The sequence below is a fragment of the Diplotaxodon limnothrissa genome, linkage group LG12 (assembly GCF_057381915.1).
Source record: "Diplotaxodon limnothrissa isolate DT_005_m linkage group LG12, D_limnothrissa_male_GT1.1, whole genome shotgun sequence".
NCBI classification, from domain to species: domain Eukaryota; kingdom Metazoa; phylum Chordata; class Actinopteri; order Cichliformes; family Cichlidae; genus Diplotaxodon; species Diplotaxodon limnothrissa.
The window spans coordinates 19,126,814-19,148,085 of record NC_140607.1 but is presented as its reverse complement, the minus strand read 5'-3'; the positions used below and the strand labels follow the sequence as shown (position 1 = coordinate 19,148,085).

General features: G+C 42.1%; 2 protein-coding genes across 2 annotated transcripts in view; both read left to right on the top strand.

Moving 5' to 3' along the window:
* Positions 1 to 18,337, top strand: part of LOC146621143 (uncharacterized) — a 28,306-nt gene extending 9,969 nt beyond the window's left edge. Inside the window, exon 3 of the mRNA XM_085367671.1 lies at positions 777 to 18,337. Coding sequence (XP_085223797.1) covers positions 777 to 18,337 — 17,561 coding nt within the window. The remainder of the gene's footprint in view (positions 1 to 776) is intronic.
* The window catches only part of LOC146621142 (brevican core protein-like), a 42,630-nt gene that overhangs the window by 18,894 nt on the left and 2,464 nt on the right, over positions 1 to 21,272 (top strand). The window contains exons 7-10 of the mRNA XM_085367256.1: positions 18,404 to 18,517; positions 18,633 to 18,746; positions 19,986 to 20,144; positions 20,422 to 20,504. Of these exons, the coding sequence (XP_085223382.1) occupies positions 18,404 to 18,517; positions 18,633 to 18,746; positions 19,986 to 20,144; positions 20,422 to 20,504 (470 nt within the window). The remainder of the gene's footprint in view (positions 1 to 18,403; positions 18,518 to 18,632; positions 18,747 to 19,985; positions 20,145 to 20,421; positions 20,505 to 21,272) is intronic.

Below are 21,272 nucleotides of genomic sequence, written 5' to 3'. Positions count from 1 at the left end.
ATCTTCAAAATCTGAAGCACCGATTGAAACTCCGGAGGATAAAATCACAAGTCAAGGAGGGATTAGAGTCAGCCCAATACGTTTAACTTCCTCTACAGAGAGAGTTGGAACTGATGCGGTATCTATAACGCAGGAGGAGGGTTCAGTAGTCCAAACTGTAAATATGTTTACAACCAGCCCACATCCACATATCTCTACCTTAGCATTATCTTCATGTTTAACCTTTACACATACAGAAGCTAAAGCCCAAATGGAAAGTAAAGTAACTTCAAATATAGTACAATCAGGATGCACTCATCAAACACCTAGTCCTGGCACTAGTGTGTTAGAACAAACTTCCACACCTGCCACTCCGCATGAAGAGAAGAAAAAAAATGAGCCAACCACTACTCAGTCTTATGGATCCATTGCAACGACTGATTCTACTGAAATATTCAGTCCGTCAACAATGAAGTCAGAAACTACATCCTTCCTGAGTGCCACAGATACAGATTTTTCTGGAGACAGCACTACTGTTTTCCCTGAAGTCTCAAGCATCATAACAACAACAGTGCTTTCAAGTGATACTTCAAAAGGTGCTTTTACTTCATCCTCATCTGTCTTCAGTACTCAGAAGCCAATATCAGTGTCATCTGGTACGGAAAAATCTGTCACCACAAGCAAGTTCGATGAATATTCATTAACACCAGAGGAAAGTTCTTTTTTGACATCAACAGAAGAGGACTCAGGAGATCAGACGCCTGAAATGATCATAAATCTCACTGCACTTCCCACAGCTTCCGCAAAGTTCACCACGGAGCAGTCAACAGCAACTCCAGCTGACGTTTACTCCAGTGCTCTCTCAGATCAGACAGAAAAGACTTCTGTTTCTCCTTTGACTGATAAGACAATGACCTATTCGGACACAACTCCAATGGATGTAGAACGTTCAAGTGATGACACCACAGATATATTGAATGCAAGCTCTGTTTTCAGTGACGTATCTCCATCTGTATCCAGCACTGTGGAGTCAATACCACTATCACTTGCAGTAACACAACATGTTGATACAGATCAGACTAAAGTACCATCCCTTACCAGTGTTCCAGATGTTGAGGTTGAAAGTGAAAGCAGTCAACCTACCGTAATGGACTCGTTTGCTTCTGTCAGTCCGTCAACAATGAAGTCAGAAACTACATCCTTCCCGAGTGCCACAGATACAGATTTTTCTGGAGACAGCACTACTGTTTTCGCTGAAGTCTCAAGCATCATAACAACAACACTGCTTTCAAGTGATACTTCAAAAGGTGCTTTTACTTCATCCTCATCTGTCTTCAGTACTCAGAAGCCAATATCAGTGTCATCTGGTATGGAAAAATCTGTCACCACAAGCAAGTTCGATGAATATTCATTAACACCAGAGGAAAGTTCTTTTTTGACATCAACAGAAGAGGACTCAGGAGATCAGACGCCTGAAATGATCATAAATCTCACTGCACTTCCCACAGCTTCCGCAAAGTTCACCACGGAGAAGTCAACAGCAACTCCAGCTGACGTTTACTCCAGTGCTCTCTCAGATCAGACAGAAAAGACTTCTGTTTCTCCTTTGACTGATAAGACAATGACCTATTCGGACACAACTCCAATGGATGTAGAACGTTCAAGTGATGACACCACAGATATATTGAATGCAAGCTCTGTTTTCAGTGACGTATCTCCATCTGTATCCAGCATTGTGGAGTCAATACCACTATCACTTGCAGTAACACAACATGTTGATACAGATCAGACTAAAGTACCATCCCTTACCAGTGTTCCAGATGTTGAGGTTGAAAGTGAAAGCAGTCAACCTACCGTAATGGACTCGTTTGCTTCTGTCAGTCCGTCAACAATGAAGTCAGAAACTACATCCTTCCCGAGTGCCACAGATACAGATTTTTCTGGAGACAGCACTACTGTTTTCGCTGAAGTCTCAAGCATCATAACAACAACACTGCTTTCAAGTGATACTTCAAAAGGTGCTTTTACTTCATCCTCATCTGTCTTCAGTACTCAGAAGCCAATATCAGTGTCATCTGGTATGGAAAAATCTGTCACCACAAGCAAGTTCGATGAATATTCATTAACACCAGAGGAAAGTTCTTTTTTGACATCAACAGAAGAGGACTCAGGAGATCAGACGCCTGAAATGATCATAAATCTCACTGCACTTCCCACAGCTTCCGCAAAGTTCACCACGGAGAAGTCAACAGCAACTCCAGCTGACGTTTACTCCAGTGCTCTCTCAGATCAGACAGAAAAGACTTCTGTTTCTCCTTTGACTGATAAGACAATGACCTATTCGGACACAACTCCAATGGATGTAGAACGTTCAAGTGATGACACCACAGATATATTGAATGCAAGCTCTGTTTTCAGTGACGTATCTCCATCTGTATCCAGCATTGTGGAGTCAATACCACTATCACTTGCAGTAACACAACATGTTGATACAGATCAGACTAAAGTACCATCCCTTACCAGTGTTCCAGATGTTGAGGTTGAAAGTGAAAGCAGTCAAACTACCGTAATGGACTCGTTTGCTTCTGTCAGTCCGTCAACAATGAAGTCAGAAACTACATCCTTCCCGAGTGCCACAGATACAGATTTTTCTGGAGACAGCACTACTGTTTTCCCTGAAGTCTCAAGCATCATAACAACAACAGTGCTTTCAAGTGATACTTCAAAAGGTGCTTTTACTTCATCCTCATCTGTCTTCAGTACTCAGAAGCCAATATCAGTGTCATCTGGTATGGAAAAATCTGTCACCACAAGCAAGTTCGATGAATATTCATTAACACCAGAGGAAAGTTCTTTTTTGACATCAACAGAAGAGGGCTCAGGAGATCAGACGCCTGAAATGATCAGAAATCTCACTGCACTTCCCACAGCTTCCTCATTGTTCACCACGGAGAAGTCAACAGCAACTCCAGCTGACGTTTACTCCAGTGCTCTCTCAGATCAGACAGAAAAGACTTCTGTTTCCTCTTTGACTGATAAGACAATGACCTATTCGGACACAACTCCAATGGATGTAGAACGTTCAAGTGATGACACCACAGATATATTGAATGCAAGCTCTGTCTTCAGTGACGTATCTCCATCTGTATCCAGCACTGTGGAGTCAATACCACTATCACTTGCAGTAACACAACATGTTGATACAGATGAGACCAAAGTACCATCCCTTACCAGTGTTCCAGATGTTGAGGTTGAAAGTGAAAGCAGTCAACCTACCGTAATGGACTCGTTTGCTTCTTTCAGTCCATCAACAATGAAGTCAGAAACTACATCCTTCCCGAGTTCCACAGATACAGATTTTTCTGGAGACAGCACTACTGTTTTCCCTGAAGTCTCAAGCATCATAACAACAACAGTGCTTTCAAGTGATACTTCAAAAGGTGCTTTTACTTCATCCTCATCTGTCTTCAGTACTCAGAAGCCAATATCAGTGTCATCTGGTACGGAAAAATCTGTCACCACAAGCAAGTTCGATGAATATTCATTAACACCAGAGGAAAGTTCTTTTTTGACATCAACAGAAGAGGGCTCAGGAGATCAGACGCCTGAAATGATCAGAAATCTCACTGCACTTCCCACAGCTTCCTCATTGTTCACCACGGAGAAGTCAACAGCAACTCCAGCTGACGTTTACTCCAGTGCTCTCTCAGATCAGACAGAAAAGACTTCTGTTTCTCCTTTGACTGATAAGACAATGACCTATTCGGACACAACTCCAATGGATGTAGAACGTTCAAGTGATGACACCACAGATATATTGAATGCAAGCTCTGTTTTCAGTGACGTATCTCCATCTGTATCCAGCACTGTGGAGTCAATACCACTATCACTTGCAGTAACACAACATGTTGATACAGATCAGACTAAAGTACCATCCCTTACCAGTGTTCCAGATGTTGAGGTTGAAAGTGAAAGCAGTCAACCTACCGTAATGGACTCGTTTGCTTCTGTCAGTCCGTCAACAATGAAGTCAGAAACTACATCCTTCCCGAGTGCCACAGATACAGATTTTTCCGGAGACAGCACTACTGTTTTCCCTGAAGTCTCAAGCGTCATAACAACAACAGTGCTTTCAAGTGATACTTCAAAAGGTGCTTTTACTTCATCCTCATCTGTCTTCAGTACTCAGAAGCCAATATCAGTGTCATCTGGTATGGAAAAATCTGTCACCACAAGCAAGTTCGATGAATATTCATTAACACCAGAGGAAAGTTCTTTTTTGACATCAACAAAAGAGGGCTCAGGAGATCAGACGTCTGAAATGATCATAAATCTCACTGCACTTCCCACAGCTTCCGCAAAGTTCACCACGGAGAAGTCAACAGCAACTCCAGCTGATGTTTACTCCAGCGCTCTCTCAGATCAGACAGAAAAGACTTCTGTTTCCTCTTTGACTGATAAGACAATGACCTATTCGGACACAACTCCAATGGATGTAGAACGTTCAAGTGATGACACCACAGATATATTGAATGCAAGCTCTGTTTTCAGTGACGTATCTCCATCTGTATCCAGCACTGTGGAGTCAATACCACTATCACTTGCAGTAACACAACATGTTGATACAGATGAGACTAAAGTACCATCCCTTACCAGTGTTCCAGATGTTGAGGTTGAAAGTGAAAGCAGTCAACCTACCGTAATGGACTCGTTTGCTTCTTTCAGTCCATCAACAATGAAGTCAGAAACTACATCCTTCCCGAGTTCCACAGATACAGATTTTTCTGGAGACAGCACTACTGTTTTCCCTGAAGTCTCAAGCATCATAACAACAACAGTGCTTTCAAGTGATACTTCAAAAGGTGCTTTTACTTCATCCTCATCTGTCTTCAGTACTCAGAAGCCAATATCAGTGTCATCTGGTACGGAAAAATCTGTCACCACAAGCAAGTTCGATGAATATTCATTAACACCAGAGGAAAGTTCTTTTTTGACATCAACAGAAGAGGGCTCAGGAGATCAGACGCCTGAAATGATCAGAAATCTCACTGCACTTCCCACAGCTTCCTCATTGTTCACCACGGAGAAGTCAACAGCAACTCCAGCTGATGTTTACTCCAGCGCTCTCTCAGATCAGACAGAAAAGACTTCTGTTTCTCCTTTGACTGATAAGACAATGACCTATTTGGACACAACTCCAATGGATGTAGAACGTTCAAGTGATGACACCACAGATATATTGAATGCAAGCTCTGTTTTCAGTGACGTATCTCCATCTGTATCCAGCACTGTGGAGTCAATGCCACTATCACTTGCAGTAACACAACATGTTGATACAGATGAGACTAAAGTACCATCCCTTACCAGTGTTCCAGATGTTGAGGTTGAAAGTGAAAGCAGTCAACCTACCGTAATGGACTCGTTTGCTTCTGTCAGTCCATCAACAATGAAGTCAGAAACTACATCCGTCCCGAGTGCCACAGATACAGATTTTTCTGGAGACAGCACTACTGTTTTCCCTGAAGTCTCAAGCATCATAACAACAACAGTGCTTTCAAGTGATACTTCAAAAGGTGCTTTTACTTCATCCTCATCTGTCTTCAGTACTCAGAAGCCAATATCAGTGTCATCTGGTACGGAAAAATCTGTCACCACAAGCAAGTTCGATGAATATTCATTAACACCAGAGGAAAGTTCTTTTTTGACATCAACAGAAGAGGGCTCAGGAGATCAGACGCCTGAAATGATCAGAAATCTCACTGCACTTCCCACAGCTTCCTCATTGTTCACCACGGAGAAGTCAACAGCAACTCCAGCTGACGTTTACTCCAGTGCTCTCTCAGATCAGACAGAAAAGACTTCTGTTTCCTCTTTGACTGATAAGACAATGACCTATTCGGACACAACTCCAATGGATGTAGAACGTTCAAGTGATGACACCACAGATATATTGAATGCAAGCTCTGTTTTCAGTGACGTATCTCCATCTGTATCCAGCACTGTGGAGTCAATACCACTATCACTTGCAGTAACACAACATGTTGATACAGATGAGACTAAAGTACCATCCCTTACCAGTGTTCCAGATGTTGAGGTTGAAAGTGAAAGCAGTCAACCTACCGTAATGGACTCGTTTGCTTCTGTCAGTCCGTCAACAATGAAGTCAGAAACTACATCCTTCCCGAGTGCCACAGATACAGATTTTTCTGGAGACAGCACTACTGTTTTCGCTGAAGTCTCAAGCATCATAACAACAACACTGCTTTCAAGTGATACTTCAAACGGTGCTTTTACTTCATCCTCATCTGTCTTCAGTACTCAGAAGCCAATATCAGTGTCATCTGGTACGCAAAAATCTGTCACCACAAGCAAGTTCGATGAATATTCATTAACACCAGAGGAAAGTTCTTTTTTGACATCAACAGAAGAGGGCTCAGGAGATCAGACGCCTGAAATGATCAGAAATCTCACTGCACTTCCCACAGCTTCCTCATTGGTCACCACGGAGAAGTCAACAGCAACTCCAGCTGACGTTTACTCCAGTGCTCTCTCAGATCAGACAGAAAAGACTTCTGTTTCTCCTTTGACTGATAAGACAATGACCTATTCGGACACAACTCCAATGGATGTAGAACGTTCAAGTGATGACACCACAGATATATTGAATGCAAGCTCTGTTTTCAGTGACATATCTCCATCTGTATCCAGCATTGTGGAGTCAATACCACTATCACTTGCAGTAACACAACATGTTGATACAGATGAGACTAAAGTACCATCCCTTACCAGTGTTCCAGATGTTGAGGTTGAAAGTGAAAGCAGTCAACCTACCGTAATGGACTCGTTTGCTTCTTTCAGTCCATCAACAATGAAGTCAGAAACTACATCCTTCCCGAGTGCCACAGATACAGATTTTTCTGGAGACAGCACTACTGTTTTCCCTGAAGTCTCAAGCATCAAAACAACAACAGTGCTTTCAAGTGATACTTCAAAAGGTGCTTTTACTTCATCCTCATCTGTCTTCAGTACTCAGAAGCCAATATCAGTGTCATCTGGTACGCAAAAATCTGTCACCACAAGCAAGTTCGATGAATATTCATTAACACCAGAGGAAAGTTCTTTTTTGACATCAACAGAAGAGGGCTCAGGAGATCAGACGCCTGAAATGATCAGAAATCTCACTGCACTTCCCACAGCTTCCTCATTGTTCACCACGGACAAGTCAACAGCAACTCCAGCTGACGTTTACTCCAGTGCTCTCTCAGATCAGACAGAAAAGACTTCTGTTTCTCCTTTGACTGATAAGACAATGACCTATTTGGACACAACTCCAATGGATGTAGAACGTTCAAGTGATGACACCACAGATATATTGAATGCAAGCTCTGTTTTCAGTGACGTATCTCCATCTGTATCCAGCACTGTGGAGTCAATACCACTATCACTTGCAGTAACACAACATGTTGATACAGATGAGACTAAAGTACCATCCCTTACCAGTGTTCCAGATGTTGAGGTTGAAAGTGAAAGCAGTCAACCTACCGTAATGGACTCGTTTGCTTCTTTCAGTCCATCAACAATGAAGTCAGAAACTACATCCTTCCCGAGTTCCACAGATACAGATTTTTCTGGAGACAGCACTACTGTTTTCCCTGAAGTCTCAAGCATCATAACAACAACAGTGCTTTCAAGTGATACTTCAAAAGGTGCTTTTACTTCATCCTCATCTGTCTTCAGTACTCAGAAGCCAATATCAGTGTCATCTGGTACGGAAAAATCTGTCACCACAAGCAAGTTCGATGAATATTCATTAACACCAGAGGAAAGTTCTTTTTTGACATCAACAGAAGAGGGCTCAGGAGATCAGACGCCTGAAATGATCAGAAATCTCACTGCACTTCCCACAGCTTCCTCATTGGTCACCACGGAGAAGTCAACAGCAACTCCAGCTGACGTTTACTCCAGTGCTCTCTCAGATCAGACAGAAAAGACTTCTGTTTCTCCTTTGACTGATAAGACAATGACCTATTTGGACACAACTCCAATGGATGTAGAACGTTCAAGTGATGACACCACAGATATATTGAATGCAAGCTCTGTTTTCAGTGACGTATCTCCATCTGTATCCAGCACTGTGGAGTCAATGCCACTATCACTTGCAGTAACACAACATGTTGATACAGATGAGACTAAAGTACCATCCCTTACCAGTGTTCCAGATGTTGAGGTTGAAAGTGAAAGCAGTCAACCTACCGTAATGGACTCGTTGGCTTCTTTCAGTCCATCAACAATGAAGTCAGAAACTACATCCTTCCCGAGTGCCACAGATACAGATTTTTCTGGAGACAGCACTACTGTTTTTGCTGAAGTCTCAAGCATCATAACAACAACAGTGCTTTCAAGTGATACTTCAAACGGTGCTTTTACTTCATCCTCATCTGTCTTCAGTACTCAGAAGCCAATATCAGTGTCATCTGGTACGCAAAAATCTGTCACCACAAGCAAGTTCGATGAATATTCATTAACACCAGAGGAAAGTTCTTTTTTGACATCAACAGAAGAGGGCTCAGGAGATCAGACGCCTGAAATGATCAGAAATCTCACTGCACTTCCCACAGCTTCCTCATTGGTCACCACGGAGAAGTCAACAGCAACTCCAGCTGACGTTTACTCCAGTGCTCTCTCAGATCAGACAGAAAAGACTTCTGTTTCTCCTTTGACTGATAAGACAATGACCTATTCGGACACAACTCCAATGGATGTAGAACGTTCAAGTGATGACACCACAGATATATTGAATGCAAGCTCTGTTTTCAGTGACATATCTCCATCTGTATCCAGCATTGTGGAGTCAATACCACTATCACTTGCAGTAACACAACATGTTGATACAGATGAGACTAAAGTACCATCCCTTACCAGTGTTCCAGATGTTGAGGTTGAAAGTGAAAGCAGTCAACCTACCGTAATGGACTCGTTTGCTTCTTTCAGTCCATCAACAATGAAGTCAGAAACTACATCCTTCCCGAGTGCCACAGATACAGATTTTTCTGGAGACAGCACTACTGTTTTCCCTGAAGTCTCAAGCATCAAAACAACAACAGTGCTTTCAAGTGATACTTCAAAAGGTGCTTTTACTTCATCCTCATCTGTCTTCAGTACTCAGAAGCCAATATCAGTGTCATCTGGTACGCAAAAATCTGTCACCACAAGCAAGTTCGATGAATATTCATTAACACCAGAGGAAAGTTCTTTTTTGACATCAACAGAAGAGGGCTCAGGAGATCAGACGCCTGAAATGATCAGAAATCTCACTGCACTTCCCACAGCTTCCTCATTGGTCACCACGGAGAAGTCAACAGCAACTCCAGCTGACGTTTACTCCAGTGCTCTCTCAGATCAGACAGAAAAGACTTCTGTTTCTCCTTTGACTGATAAGACAATGACCTATTTGGACACAACTCCAATGGATGTAGAACGTTCAAGTGATGACACCACAGATATATTGAATGCAAGCTCTGTTTTCAGTGACGTATCTCCATCTGTATCCAGCACTGTGGAGTCAATACCACTATCACTTGCAGTAACACAACATGTTGATACAGATGAGACTAAAGTACCATCCCTTACCAGTGTTCCAGATGTTGAGGTTGAAAGTGAAAGCAGTCAACCTACCGTAATGGACTCGTTTGCTTCTTTCAGTCCATCAACAATGAAGTCAGAAACTACATCCTTCCCGAGTTCCACAGATACAGATTTTTCTGGAGACAGCACTACTGTTTTCCCTGAAGTCTCAAGCATCATAACAACAACAGTGCTTTCAAGTGATACTTCAAAAGGTGCTTTTACTTCATCCTCATCTGTCTTCAGTACTCAGAAGCCAATATCAGTGTCATCTGGTACGGAAAAATCTGTCACCACAAGCAAGTTCGATGAATATTCATTAACACCAGAGGAAAGTTCTTTTTTGACATCAACAGAAGAGGGCTCAGGAGATCAGACGCCTGAAATGATCAGAAATCTCACTGCACTTCCCACAGCTTCCTCATTGGTCACCACGGAGAAGTCAACAGCAACTCCAGCTGACGTTTACTCCAGTGCTCTCTCAGATCAGACAGAAAAGACTTCTGTTTCTCCTTTGACTGATAAGACAATGACCTATTTGGACACAACTCCAATGGATGTAGAACGTTCAAGTGATGACACCACAGATATATTGAATGCAAGCTCTGTTTTCAGTGACGTATCTCCATCTGTATCCAGCACTGTGGAGTCAATGCCACTATCACTTGCAGTAACACAACATGTTGATACAGATGAGACTAAAGTACCATCCCTTACCAGTGTTCCAGATGTTGAGGTTGAAAGTGAAAGCAGTCAACCTACCGTAATGGACTCGTTTGCTTCTTTCAGTCCATCAACAATGAAGTCAGAAACTACATCCTTCCCGAGTGCCACAGATACAGATTTTTCTGGAGACAGCACTACTGTTTTCGCTGAAGTCTCAAGCATCATAACAACAACAGTGCTTTCAAGTGATACTTCAAACGGTGCTTTTACTTCATCCTCATCTGTCTTCAGTACTCAGAAGCCAATATCAGTGTCATCTGGTACGCAAAAATCTGTCACCACAAGCAAGTTCGATGAATATTCATTAACACCAGAGGAAAGTTCTTTTTTGACATCAACAGAAGAGGGCTCAGGAGATCAGACGCCTGAAATGATCAGAAATCTCACTGCACTTCCCACAGCTTCCTCATTGGTCACCACGGAGAAGTCAACAGCAACTCCAGCTGACGTTTACTCCAGTGCTCTCTCAGATCAGACAGAAAAGACTTCTGTTTCTCCTTTGACTGATAAGACAATGACCTATTCGGACACAACTCCAATGGATGTAGAACGTTCAAGTGATGACACCACAGATATATTGAATGCAAGCTCTGTTTTCAGTGACATATCTCCATCTGTATCCAGCATTGTGGAGTCAATACCACTATCACTTGCAGTAACACAACATGTTGATACAGATGAGACTAAAGTACCATCCCTTACCAGTGTTCCAGATGTTGAGGTTGAAAGTGAAAGCAGTCAACCTACCGTAATGGACTCGTTTGCTTCTTTCAGTCCATCAACAATGAAGTCAGAAACTACATCCTTCCCGAGTGCCACAGATACAGATTTTTCTGGAGACAGCACTACTGTTTTCCCTGAAGTCTCAAGCATCAAAACAACAACAGTGCTTTCAAGTGATACTTCAAAAGGTGCTTTTACTTCATCCTCATCTGTCTTCAGTACTCAGAAGCCAATATCAGTGTCATCTGGTACGCAAAAATCTGTCACCACAAGCAAGTTCGATGAATATTCATTAACACCAGAGGAAAGTTCTTTTTTGACATCAACAGAAGAGGGCTCAGGAGATCAGACGCCTGAAATGATCAGAAATCTCACTGCACTTCCCACAGCTTCCTCATTGTTCACCACGGACAAGTCAACAGCAACTCCAGCTGACGTTTACTCCAGTGCTCTCTCAGATCAGACAGAAAAGACTTCTGTTTCTCCTTTGACTGATAAGACAATGACCTATTTGGACACAACTCCAATGGATGTAGAACGTTCAAGTGATGACACCACAGATATATTGAATGCAAGCTCTGTTTTCAGTGACGTATCTCCATCTGTATCCAGCACTGTGGAGTCAATACCACTATCACTTGCAGTAACACAACATGTTGATACAGATGAGACTAAAGTACCATCCCTTACCAGTGTTCCAGATGTTGAGGTTGAAAGTGAAAGCAGTCAACCTACCGTAATGGACTCGTTTGCTTCTTTCAGTCCATCAACAATGAAGTCAGAAACTACATCCTTCCCGAGTTCCACAGATACAGATTTTTCTGGAGACAGCACTACTGTTTTCCCTGAAGTCTCAAGCATCATAACAACAACAGTGCTTTCAAGTGATACTTCAAAAGGTGCTTTTACTTCATCCTCATCTGTCTTCAGTACTCAGAAGCCAATATCAGTGTCATCTGGTACGGAAAAATCTGTCACCACAAGCAAGTTCGATGAATATTCATTAACACCAGAGGAAAGTTCTTTTTTGACATCAACAGAAGAGGGCTCAGGAGATCAGACGCCTGAAATGATCAGAAATCTCACTGCACTTCCCACAGCTTCCTCATTGGTCACCACGGAGAAGTCAACAGCAACTCCAGCTGACGTTTACTCCAGTGCTCTCTCAGATCAGACAGAAAAGACTTCTGTTTCTCCTTTGACTGATAAGACAATGACCTATTTGGACACAACTCCAATGGATGTAGAACGTTCAAGTGATGACACCACAGATATATTGAATGCAAGCTCTGTTTTCAGTGACGTATCTCCATCTGTATCCAGCACTGTGGAGTCAATGCCACTATCACTTGCAGTAACACAACATGTTGATACAGATGAGACTAAAGTACCATCCCTTACCAGTGTTCCAGATGTTGAGGTTGAAAGTGAAAGCAGTCAACCTACCGTAATGGACTCGTTTGCTTCTTTCAGTCCATCAACAATGAAGTCAGAAACTACATCCTTCCCGAGTGCCACAGATACAGATTTTTCTGGAGACAGCACTACTGTTTTCCCTGAAGTCTCAAGCATCATAACAACAACAGTGCTTTCAAGTGATACTTCAAAAGGTGCTTTTACTTCATCCTCATCTGTCTTCAGTACTCAGAAGCCAATATCAGTGTCATCTGGTACGCAAAAATCTGTCACCACAAGCAAGTTCGATGAATATTCATTAACACCAGAGGAAAGTTCTTTTTTGACATCAACAGAAGAGGGCTCAGGAGATCAGACGCCTGAAATGATCAGAAATCTCACTGCACTTCCCACAGCTTCCTCATTGGTCACCACGGAGAAGTCAACAGCAACTCCAGCTGACGTTTACTCCAGTGCTCTCTCAGATCAGACAGAAAAGACTTCTGTTTCTCCTTTGACTGATAAGACAATGACCTATTTGGACACAACTCCAATGGATGTAGAACGTTCAAGTGATGACACCACAGATATATTGAATGCAAGCTCTGTTTTCAGTGACGTATCTCCATCTGTATCCAGCACTGTGGAGTCAATGCCACTATCACTTGCAGTAACACAACATGTTGATACAGATGAGACTAAAGTACCATCCCTTACCAGTGTTCCAGATGTTGAGGTTGAAAGTGAAAGCAGTCAACATGTTGATACAGATGCGATGTCATCTGGAACAGACAAATACTATACCACAACTGCAAGAGATGAAACTAACTCCTTTACTGAAGAGTGGAGCTCGCATGATGAGATAACCCATATACCGGCCTTTGTCAATGCAGTTCCTCCATCTTTTTCATCGCTCAGCACAATGGCCCCAACATCAAGTCCAGTCACAGAACTTGAGATTCCATTAATTAGTCACCCAGAGAAAACCTTGCTTTACCCCTTAACTGACAACACAGTGTTATCTCCTGAACCCTTTACATTAACTGACCAAACTGTAGACATGTTTACGTTATCTTCTTTCTCAGATACAACTTCAACTGAAACAATAGAGATGGTAACAACAAGGAACACTGTTTCTTTTGATTTCATGACTACGACATCAACATCAGCACCATCAACTACTTTCAGTGACTCTCAAAGAACACACACATCCTTTACAGCAACAGTTGAAAACCTGAAAACTTTGACTCACAGTACAATGATTTCACCTCATGAGTTCATGACCGGGCAGTCTACAGATGCTCCTCTGTTTTCTGCCACTACTCAGTTTGAGTCAGAAGCAGGTCATTTTCCCGACCCAGACTTCTCAGGAGATTACACATCAACATACACAGATGAAACAGCACCTGAACAGCCCTCTGTGGAATCAGCAACCCTAGCAGTAACAACATTTAGTCCATCAAACACACCTGTATTCACTGGGGAAGAGCATTCAAGTGATAGAGAATTTACAACTGCTACATCTAGTCCCTATACACTCAAAACATTTCGGCCAATGGCAATACCCAGTATTACCCCAATGATGACCTCTGCCTACAATGACATGGACAACTCTGGCAGCTTCCCTCAAGACTTTGATTTGGAATCAAGTCAAGATGGATCTGGTGAAGGGATATTAATTGAAACTGCTACAAAACCATACAAGGAATTTAAAGTGCAAACAGATGAGACAGAAACAGATGAGACTCAGAGCACATCTGACATGGTCAGTGTTGCATTTTCACCTCAGTCTAGTACACAGGTAACCAAAGAATTTATATCACCAACTCAATCTCCAAGCATGATGAGCCCTGAGATTTACACTTCTGATCAGGGCAGTGGAGTCACCGATCAAGATGAGTGGTCAGGCGATGACTCAAGTGGGTCATCCTCCACAAGAGTACCTGAAAGGGAGAGTTCTGGAGTTTTGGATAGTACAATTTCCTCAGCGGTTATAAATTCAGTGTTTCCAGAAGATAGTGACCCAGGTGGCCATACCACTGACGTGCTTATTACAGTAAAAGACACAGGATTATCAGTTCTACCCACAACCAAACCAAGAATAATAGGAGCAACTCATGAAAGTACATCTGTTACTAGCACAGAGAGTACAGGCCATTCCATTTTCAGCACAGAGAAACCAACAAGCACAGCAAAAAGACTTAATGAAAGTGGAACAGCTGATGTTCCAAAATCTACTGCACCTGCAGCTTCTCTCTACACCACAGAGAAGTCGTACACATCAACAGAATATGCAATCACAAGTAAAAAATCAACACCAAAACCAGATTTTACTTTGACAGAGGTAGAGAGTTCTGGCAACCAAACCACTGTGAAGTTCACCCTAAAGCCTTCAGTGATGGAGACTGCCACATTTTCAGAAACAGCAGGTGAAACCAAGGGTTTTGCTACAGCAACAGCAACCTCTGATAACAGGGTTTTCTCACAGGAAAGTAAAATTACTCCAGCAACAGATCATCCCCTTTCAAGCACTGAGAAAGATGAGGTTGCTGTGGCTGAACACACAACAGAATCCCCCTCTACAGCCCTGCCCTCCCATACAACTGATGCCTTAATATATAATCACACTGTTGTTGATTTCAGCACAGAAAGCTTGAGCAGTGAGCATAAACAAGATGAATTTACATCAACATCTGCCCCAGTTCCCACTGTTATATATCACAGCGTTACAGATCAACAAGTTGAGATTATTACTCCCGACAGGAGCCAAGCCAAGACTCGACTAACTGAACAAACACCGACCATAGTTCTGGATGCATCCAAAACATCAACCAGCACATCTATCATATTCATCGAGGATACACAACAGGAAGATAAACTGTTCTCTGGAGTTACAGATAGTATGAGAGAAGACAGCTACAGTACAGAGCTTATTACCAAAGATGATACAATCACTGATGCAGATACGATGTCTGTGGTTCCCTCTTCTTCATTTTATCCAACTATTCTGACAGAGGAAGCTGGGGGTGTCACAGCAATTACAATAACTCAAAAGCTGGAAGTTACAGAAGAACCAGAGGGTTCAGGGACTGTGGGTGACACATTTTTGAGTCCTACACCAACCTCAGCCAGTGATACATCATCAGCCTCAACATCTTCTGAATACTTGTTCACTTCAGAATCGTCACCTGTGAAAGACGTTTCTTCGGAAGAAACATCAAGTGAAGTAAATGTCACAAGGTTGGCGCAGGCCACACAAGATACTTCCGTGTCCACTCAGTCAAGCTCTGGAGAAATCTATGATGTTACAACAACACACAAAGTTTTCTCATTTGAGACTACCAAACCAATTTCTGATCAATTCCAAGGAGACACTACTGAGATTTCCACTTCCTCATCTTTTTCTTCTCAAATGTTAATGGAAACAGCAGACTCTACCTCTGTCACTTTAGTGACTAGTGAAGATTATGTGGTCACCACAGTTAAAAAAGAAAAATATACGACAGCATCACCCGTAATTCTAACAGCTACAAGTCACGGCATAACTGATAAAACCTTAAGTTCATCCGTTTTCACACAAACCACTAAACCTTCAGTCACTGTCGCACCAGTCTCCACTAAACCTGGAACAATGAAATCCACCAGTAAAACATCTGATGACGACTCTTCAGGTGACTCTGATGACTTTGCACAAGAAAGCTCAGAGAAACCTTCAGCATCATCTTTGGAAAGTTGGATGACTGAAAAAACATCTACACCCTCTTCACTGTTTAGTACTGAGCAAGCCAGGTCTGAGATCATGCCTACTCCCCACACTGGCATCTCTTCTGAGAAAAATGTGCCAGCCACAGTGAGCCCAGTGTTGTCTAGTGAGAAGTTAAGCACTGCTATGGTTGTAACTGCCCAGACTGCATTAACAGTCACAACATTGAAAGGGGAAATTTCAAGTAGTTCAGACAGTGACATCCAGAAAACATCTCCTCATGCTATTATAACTTCATCTCATATGGGGACAGGAGCGGAGCCTGTTGGAGTAGAATCTACAACTCCAAAACCTCCAAGTGAAGAAGAAGAAGAAACTATAGCTACTGACACAAGATCTCCTGCAGTGTCAAGCGCTGTAGACGCATCACTAGAGATCTCAGGTGAAGCAACTTATTCATTTTCATTTGAAACAAAAAGGACTCCATCCTCAGGTGTGTCCTCAGTTTCTACCACTGAGACTGAAGGGTTGGTTTTCACTTCAGAAATTACTGACCAGTCACCCAAAATGATAACAGAACCTGCCCTTACCATTCTTGCTTCTACCACTGAGAAGCCAGCTGTAGTATCGACTGAGAGAGACACCTCAACCGATGAAGACAGTTCACGTTATGCCAAGACGCCAGTGAAGAGTGAAGAGAGGTTTATATCAACAGGAACAAGTATTATTATTTCTACAGCAGGTTCAAGTGAAATGGGATTGAGCACCTTTGGGTCTGACTCTGTCACTCCTAGTTTGTCGACCGTTAAGAAGACTATGATTACTAGCACTTTATCCACTCAGCCGGCAAGCTCCCAAACAGATGAGTCAGAATCTTTTGAAGAAACCTCAGGTCAGACATCCCATGAGGTCTTCAGCACTGCAGCCCATGCAACACAGCCCCCTGCTGTGACCAGATCTATTGAGTCATTGAATACATCAACTTCCTTTGAGTCAGAACCAAAGGAGTCACAAAATGCAGCTATAACAAGCACAGCTATCTCAGAGACAACAGTAATGATCACCACAATACCCACTTCAAATGTCCCCTCAACACCATCACAGCCAGATGTTGTCATTCAGTTGGACTCAACTCTTTCTCCTCTACAACCACTGACAACTCCCATGGAATTATTTGAACAAGCCAAGTCAGAAATTACACTTACACACCGCCCCAACCCTGGTCTTTCTCATGATATATCACTGACCACAACTCGCCCTGTATTTGCTAATCATGTCACAAGCCAGACTGCAGTATCAACAGTTGCACCTGCTTTTGTTTCTGAAGACGACCGTGTTTCGGTAGCAGATGGGACAGTTGAACCAGCTGTTGATCAGGTCTCAAGTGGTGCAACGACTCACCTCAGTCTAACTGATCCACAACCAGATTATGAAGCACTAAATCCTTATGTGGTGGCAGCAGATCCCCTGTACAACCAAACACTAGAAAATGATACAGTGTTAATTTCTACACCACCATCTGTTGCTCAAACACCTGACTCAAAGGTAATAGCAGAAGCTATCATGGTTACGGCATCAACCACAATCAGTGGAAAATCAGTCTCTACCCTCCAAGAAAACAGCATGACTACAGCAAGTGTTGTTAAGCTGGGTGATGATGAGTCACCTTCTGTCCCTAATGATAAGGCTGAAAGTGGCTCTGTAAGTTCTGGGATTTCATCCCCCAGCTTTGATGATGTATTTGATGAACTGATGACTACAAAGGCACCAAAGATCATCAGTATAGAACAGGCTCTATCTCCAGATGAAATCAAGAAAGTATTTAAGGTAAATGCTACAGAAGCTTCAAAGAAGGAAGGTGTTGATGTCACGTTTGGGAAAGGTGACATAGGTGTCTCTCCTTACACTGAAATACCAACCAGCACTCAATTCAAGACAGTATCACCAGCCCAGGTGCAAAATCAGCTAGGTACAATTGCATCAACCACACCATCAACCTTTTCTGAGCAAGACCAGAAACAGGGCAGTGACATGACTGCACCACCATCAGTTATTGAAGGAAAACCATCAATAAAAGAGGAGGAAACAACCACACCGCCTAATAGAGGATTTGATCTGGGACACACTGTTGTTGGCGAGACTATGGAGATTTCTGGTAAGTTTCCTTCTAAGTTGGCACTGAAATAGAGCAAAAAAAATGAATACTCCAATAAACTTCTGTTTAATTCGACTTTTATTTTACTTTGCCATCAGGAATTGACTCATGCACAGAGGATGTTTGTCTAAATGGAGGCTCTTGCTTGAGGATTGGCAGCACCTATACCTGTCACTGTGCTCCTGGTTTCAGTGGTCATCAATGTGAAATAGGTAGGACAATTCTTGCAAAGCTCACATGAAGCGCTGCTAAAAGAACATAATATTTCTGGGACTACAAGTTGTTTTGCTCATCTGCTCCTATTGATTATGTCTGTTTCTTATGAAGATATTGATGAGTGTGAATCAAACCCTTGCCGCAATGGAGGCACTTGTGTCGATGGCTTGGCTTCTTTCACATGTGTGTGTCTCCCGAGCTATGCTGGGCTGTTTTGTGAAGAGGGTAAGTTTGAAATTAATTTAACAATTTTTCTCTCTAGATTCTTTCTTATTATTATTTTTCCCATTAATAAAACTCATCAGTTATTTCTGGGCTGGTCTCAATTATCCAAATTGAGCTAGTGCTAAGCACATATAAGAGAGAAACAAAATGTTAACATTATAGCCTCTTATATTTGACTATGTATTTAGACATTTAACATATTACTCAGTTGAGTGAACCACAAAAATGTTTAGACACGCCACATTAAATATAATCATACTGTTTGCATGCAGCTGATCGACGTCTCGTCCTCAGGCGTCAGCTGACTAATCAACAACATCTTTATTTCATCACCACAGCTTTTTTTTTACTGTCTCTTTTTGGTGTCTCATTGTAGCTAACATACTTCAAAACCCCTTGAATTCCCAAAGATTTCAGTTTCTTAGTATTTAAAGATATGGCCTGTTGTCATCAAGTTGAATCCAGTCAGAGTAAATGCATGCTAGATCTCAAATCACTATATTTCCATCTAAGACAACTTTACTGGACTAGAAAATACAATGAAGTCTCTAAGTTCTTGCTTAAAAAAGTTTATCTGGACAAGGGAGTTCTGGAATATTTAAGAAAAAATTATTTTACTGTTACCAGTTGAACCATATATTTACACCAAGTGTGCTGAAACCAGGGCAATATGTGCCTTGGGTGATGTCTCTTGACCAGTGTCTACACCCTAAATTTTGTTAGTCACTCAACAGTGAATCCCACCCAGATATTTTACTCAGACACAGCTGCTGTCTGACTAAGTTTTGCCAAAAAAAAAAAAAAAACTTGATGTAGAACTTAAAGAAAGATTATACCTATGTTTTTGTGTATTAGACTTCCAAGGCTGAATTAAGGAGAGGGGACGGATAAACGGACTCTATACTAAAGTGTATACGTTTAGAAATACATGCCATTAACAGAGTAAAGCTTCAGAGTTTGAAATAAATCTGATCTGTTTATGGCTGAACTAATACATTAGTTTATCACATTTCTGATTTATGCAGAATCACATACACCAACACAAGGTCTGATGGATCAGTTTGCTCCTGTGTAAGGCCTAGATTAGATAATGCCATAAATGTTAGTTTGTGAGACTGATACATGGATTGAATTAAGAGCTAAAGTCTATTCCTCAGTTTATTTCATGTCTGTTGATTTGTTGCACATCTCTTTCTGTTTTCTGTATACCTCATTCTCTGTCACTCTGTCTTCTATCAGATACAGAAACATGTGACTACGGCTGGCATAAGTTTCAAGGCCACTGCTACAAGTACTTCCCTCAGAGGAAAAACTGGGACACAGCAGAGAGAGAGTGCCGCATCAACGGGGCTCATCTCACAAGCATCCTGTCCCACGAGGAGCAACAATATGTCAACCGTAAGTTCACGACAGGTGTAAATAATTAACAATACTTTAGATTAATGTGATAAAGATGATACTTAATAAAAAAAAAACCCTAATTAATGGGAAATTTTCTCTCATAAAGCCAACTCAAGAACAAATACGTGTTTGGGTAGAGACTATGCAAGATAAGGGTTCGAGCAATGAAAACATCCACGTTATCTTGGGCTTTCTCCTGCTTTCTCTGACTTACCAGTCCTAAAATGGAAATAGGCCAACTGAGGAATGTAACTGGTTGTGTTTTACTTGGCAGGTCTTGGACAGGACTACCAGTGGATCGGCCTGAATGATAAGATGTATGACAACGACTTCCGCTGGACCGATGGTTGCCCTATGGTAAGACAGGATGCTTTCTTACATATTATCGACTCAACAAACATGGCACCGGAGCAGTGTAAATATGCGCAATGCTGTTGACAGATTTAGTCATTTAGGGAGGGTCTTTCCTTTCTGGGAGTCGCATTGCTGTTCTCATGACGCATTCTCCTCCGCCTCATGTCACTACACCCCGGTGACCGCTGTGGTAATAAATCTGATGGAGAACATGGTGTATTTCATTTTAACTCCTTTTAATGAGTATGAGCTCTGTGTAGAAAAACAAATAGCTTCCACAAAGCAAAAATAAATAAATTAATTAAAAGTTAGAGTTAATATTTGCTATAGTCCTTCTAGCTGCTGTCCACTAAACAGAAAAGAAACTAAATACAATATATAGTGTGCTTAAGATTTGCACACACTGACGTTCTTGCTTCAAAGATGCCCTTCCAGACCCAGAGAAAGGCAGGAAGCATTGAGCCAGCCTGGGGGGGTTAAAAGATAAGCACAGGCCTGGAGGCTGTTTCACTGCTGAAAGAATGAGGGGTGATGAAGGTGTGAGTGACACAGCGGAGAGGGGACTTTGTCAGGCGTAGACAGGTATGTTTCTTCTTTATCCCCCACACTCATGAGCAGGCCCAACCAACAGGCAACCACCCAGGGAAAAAGGCCACCAAAGCAGGCAGACACACAGATGGACAGCACCTGTGCTCAGCTGTAGAATGAGTAAAAAAAAAAAAAATACACTGGATTGAGGGTGCCCAGGGGGTCTGTGTGGGTGGTCACCTC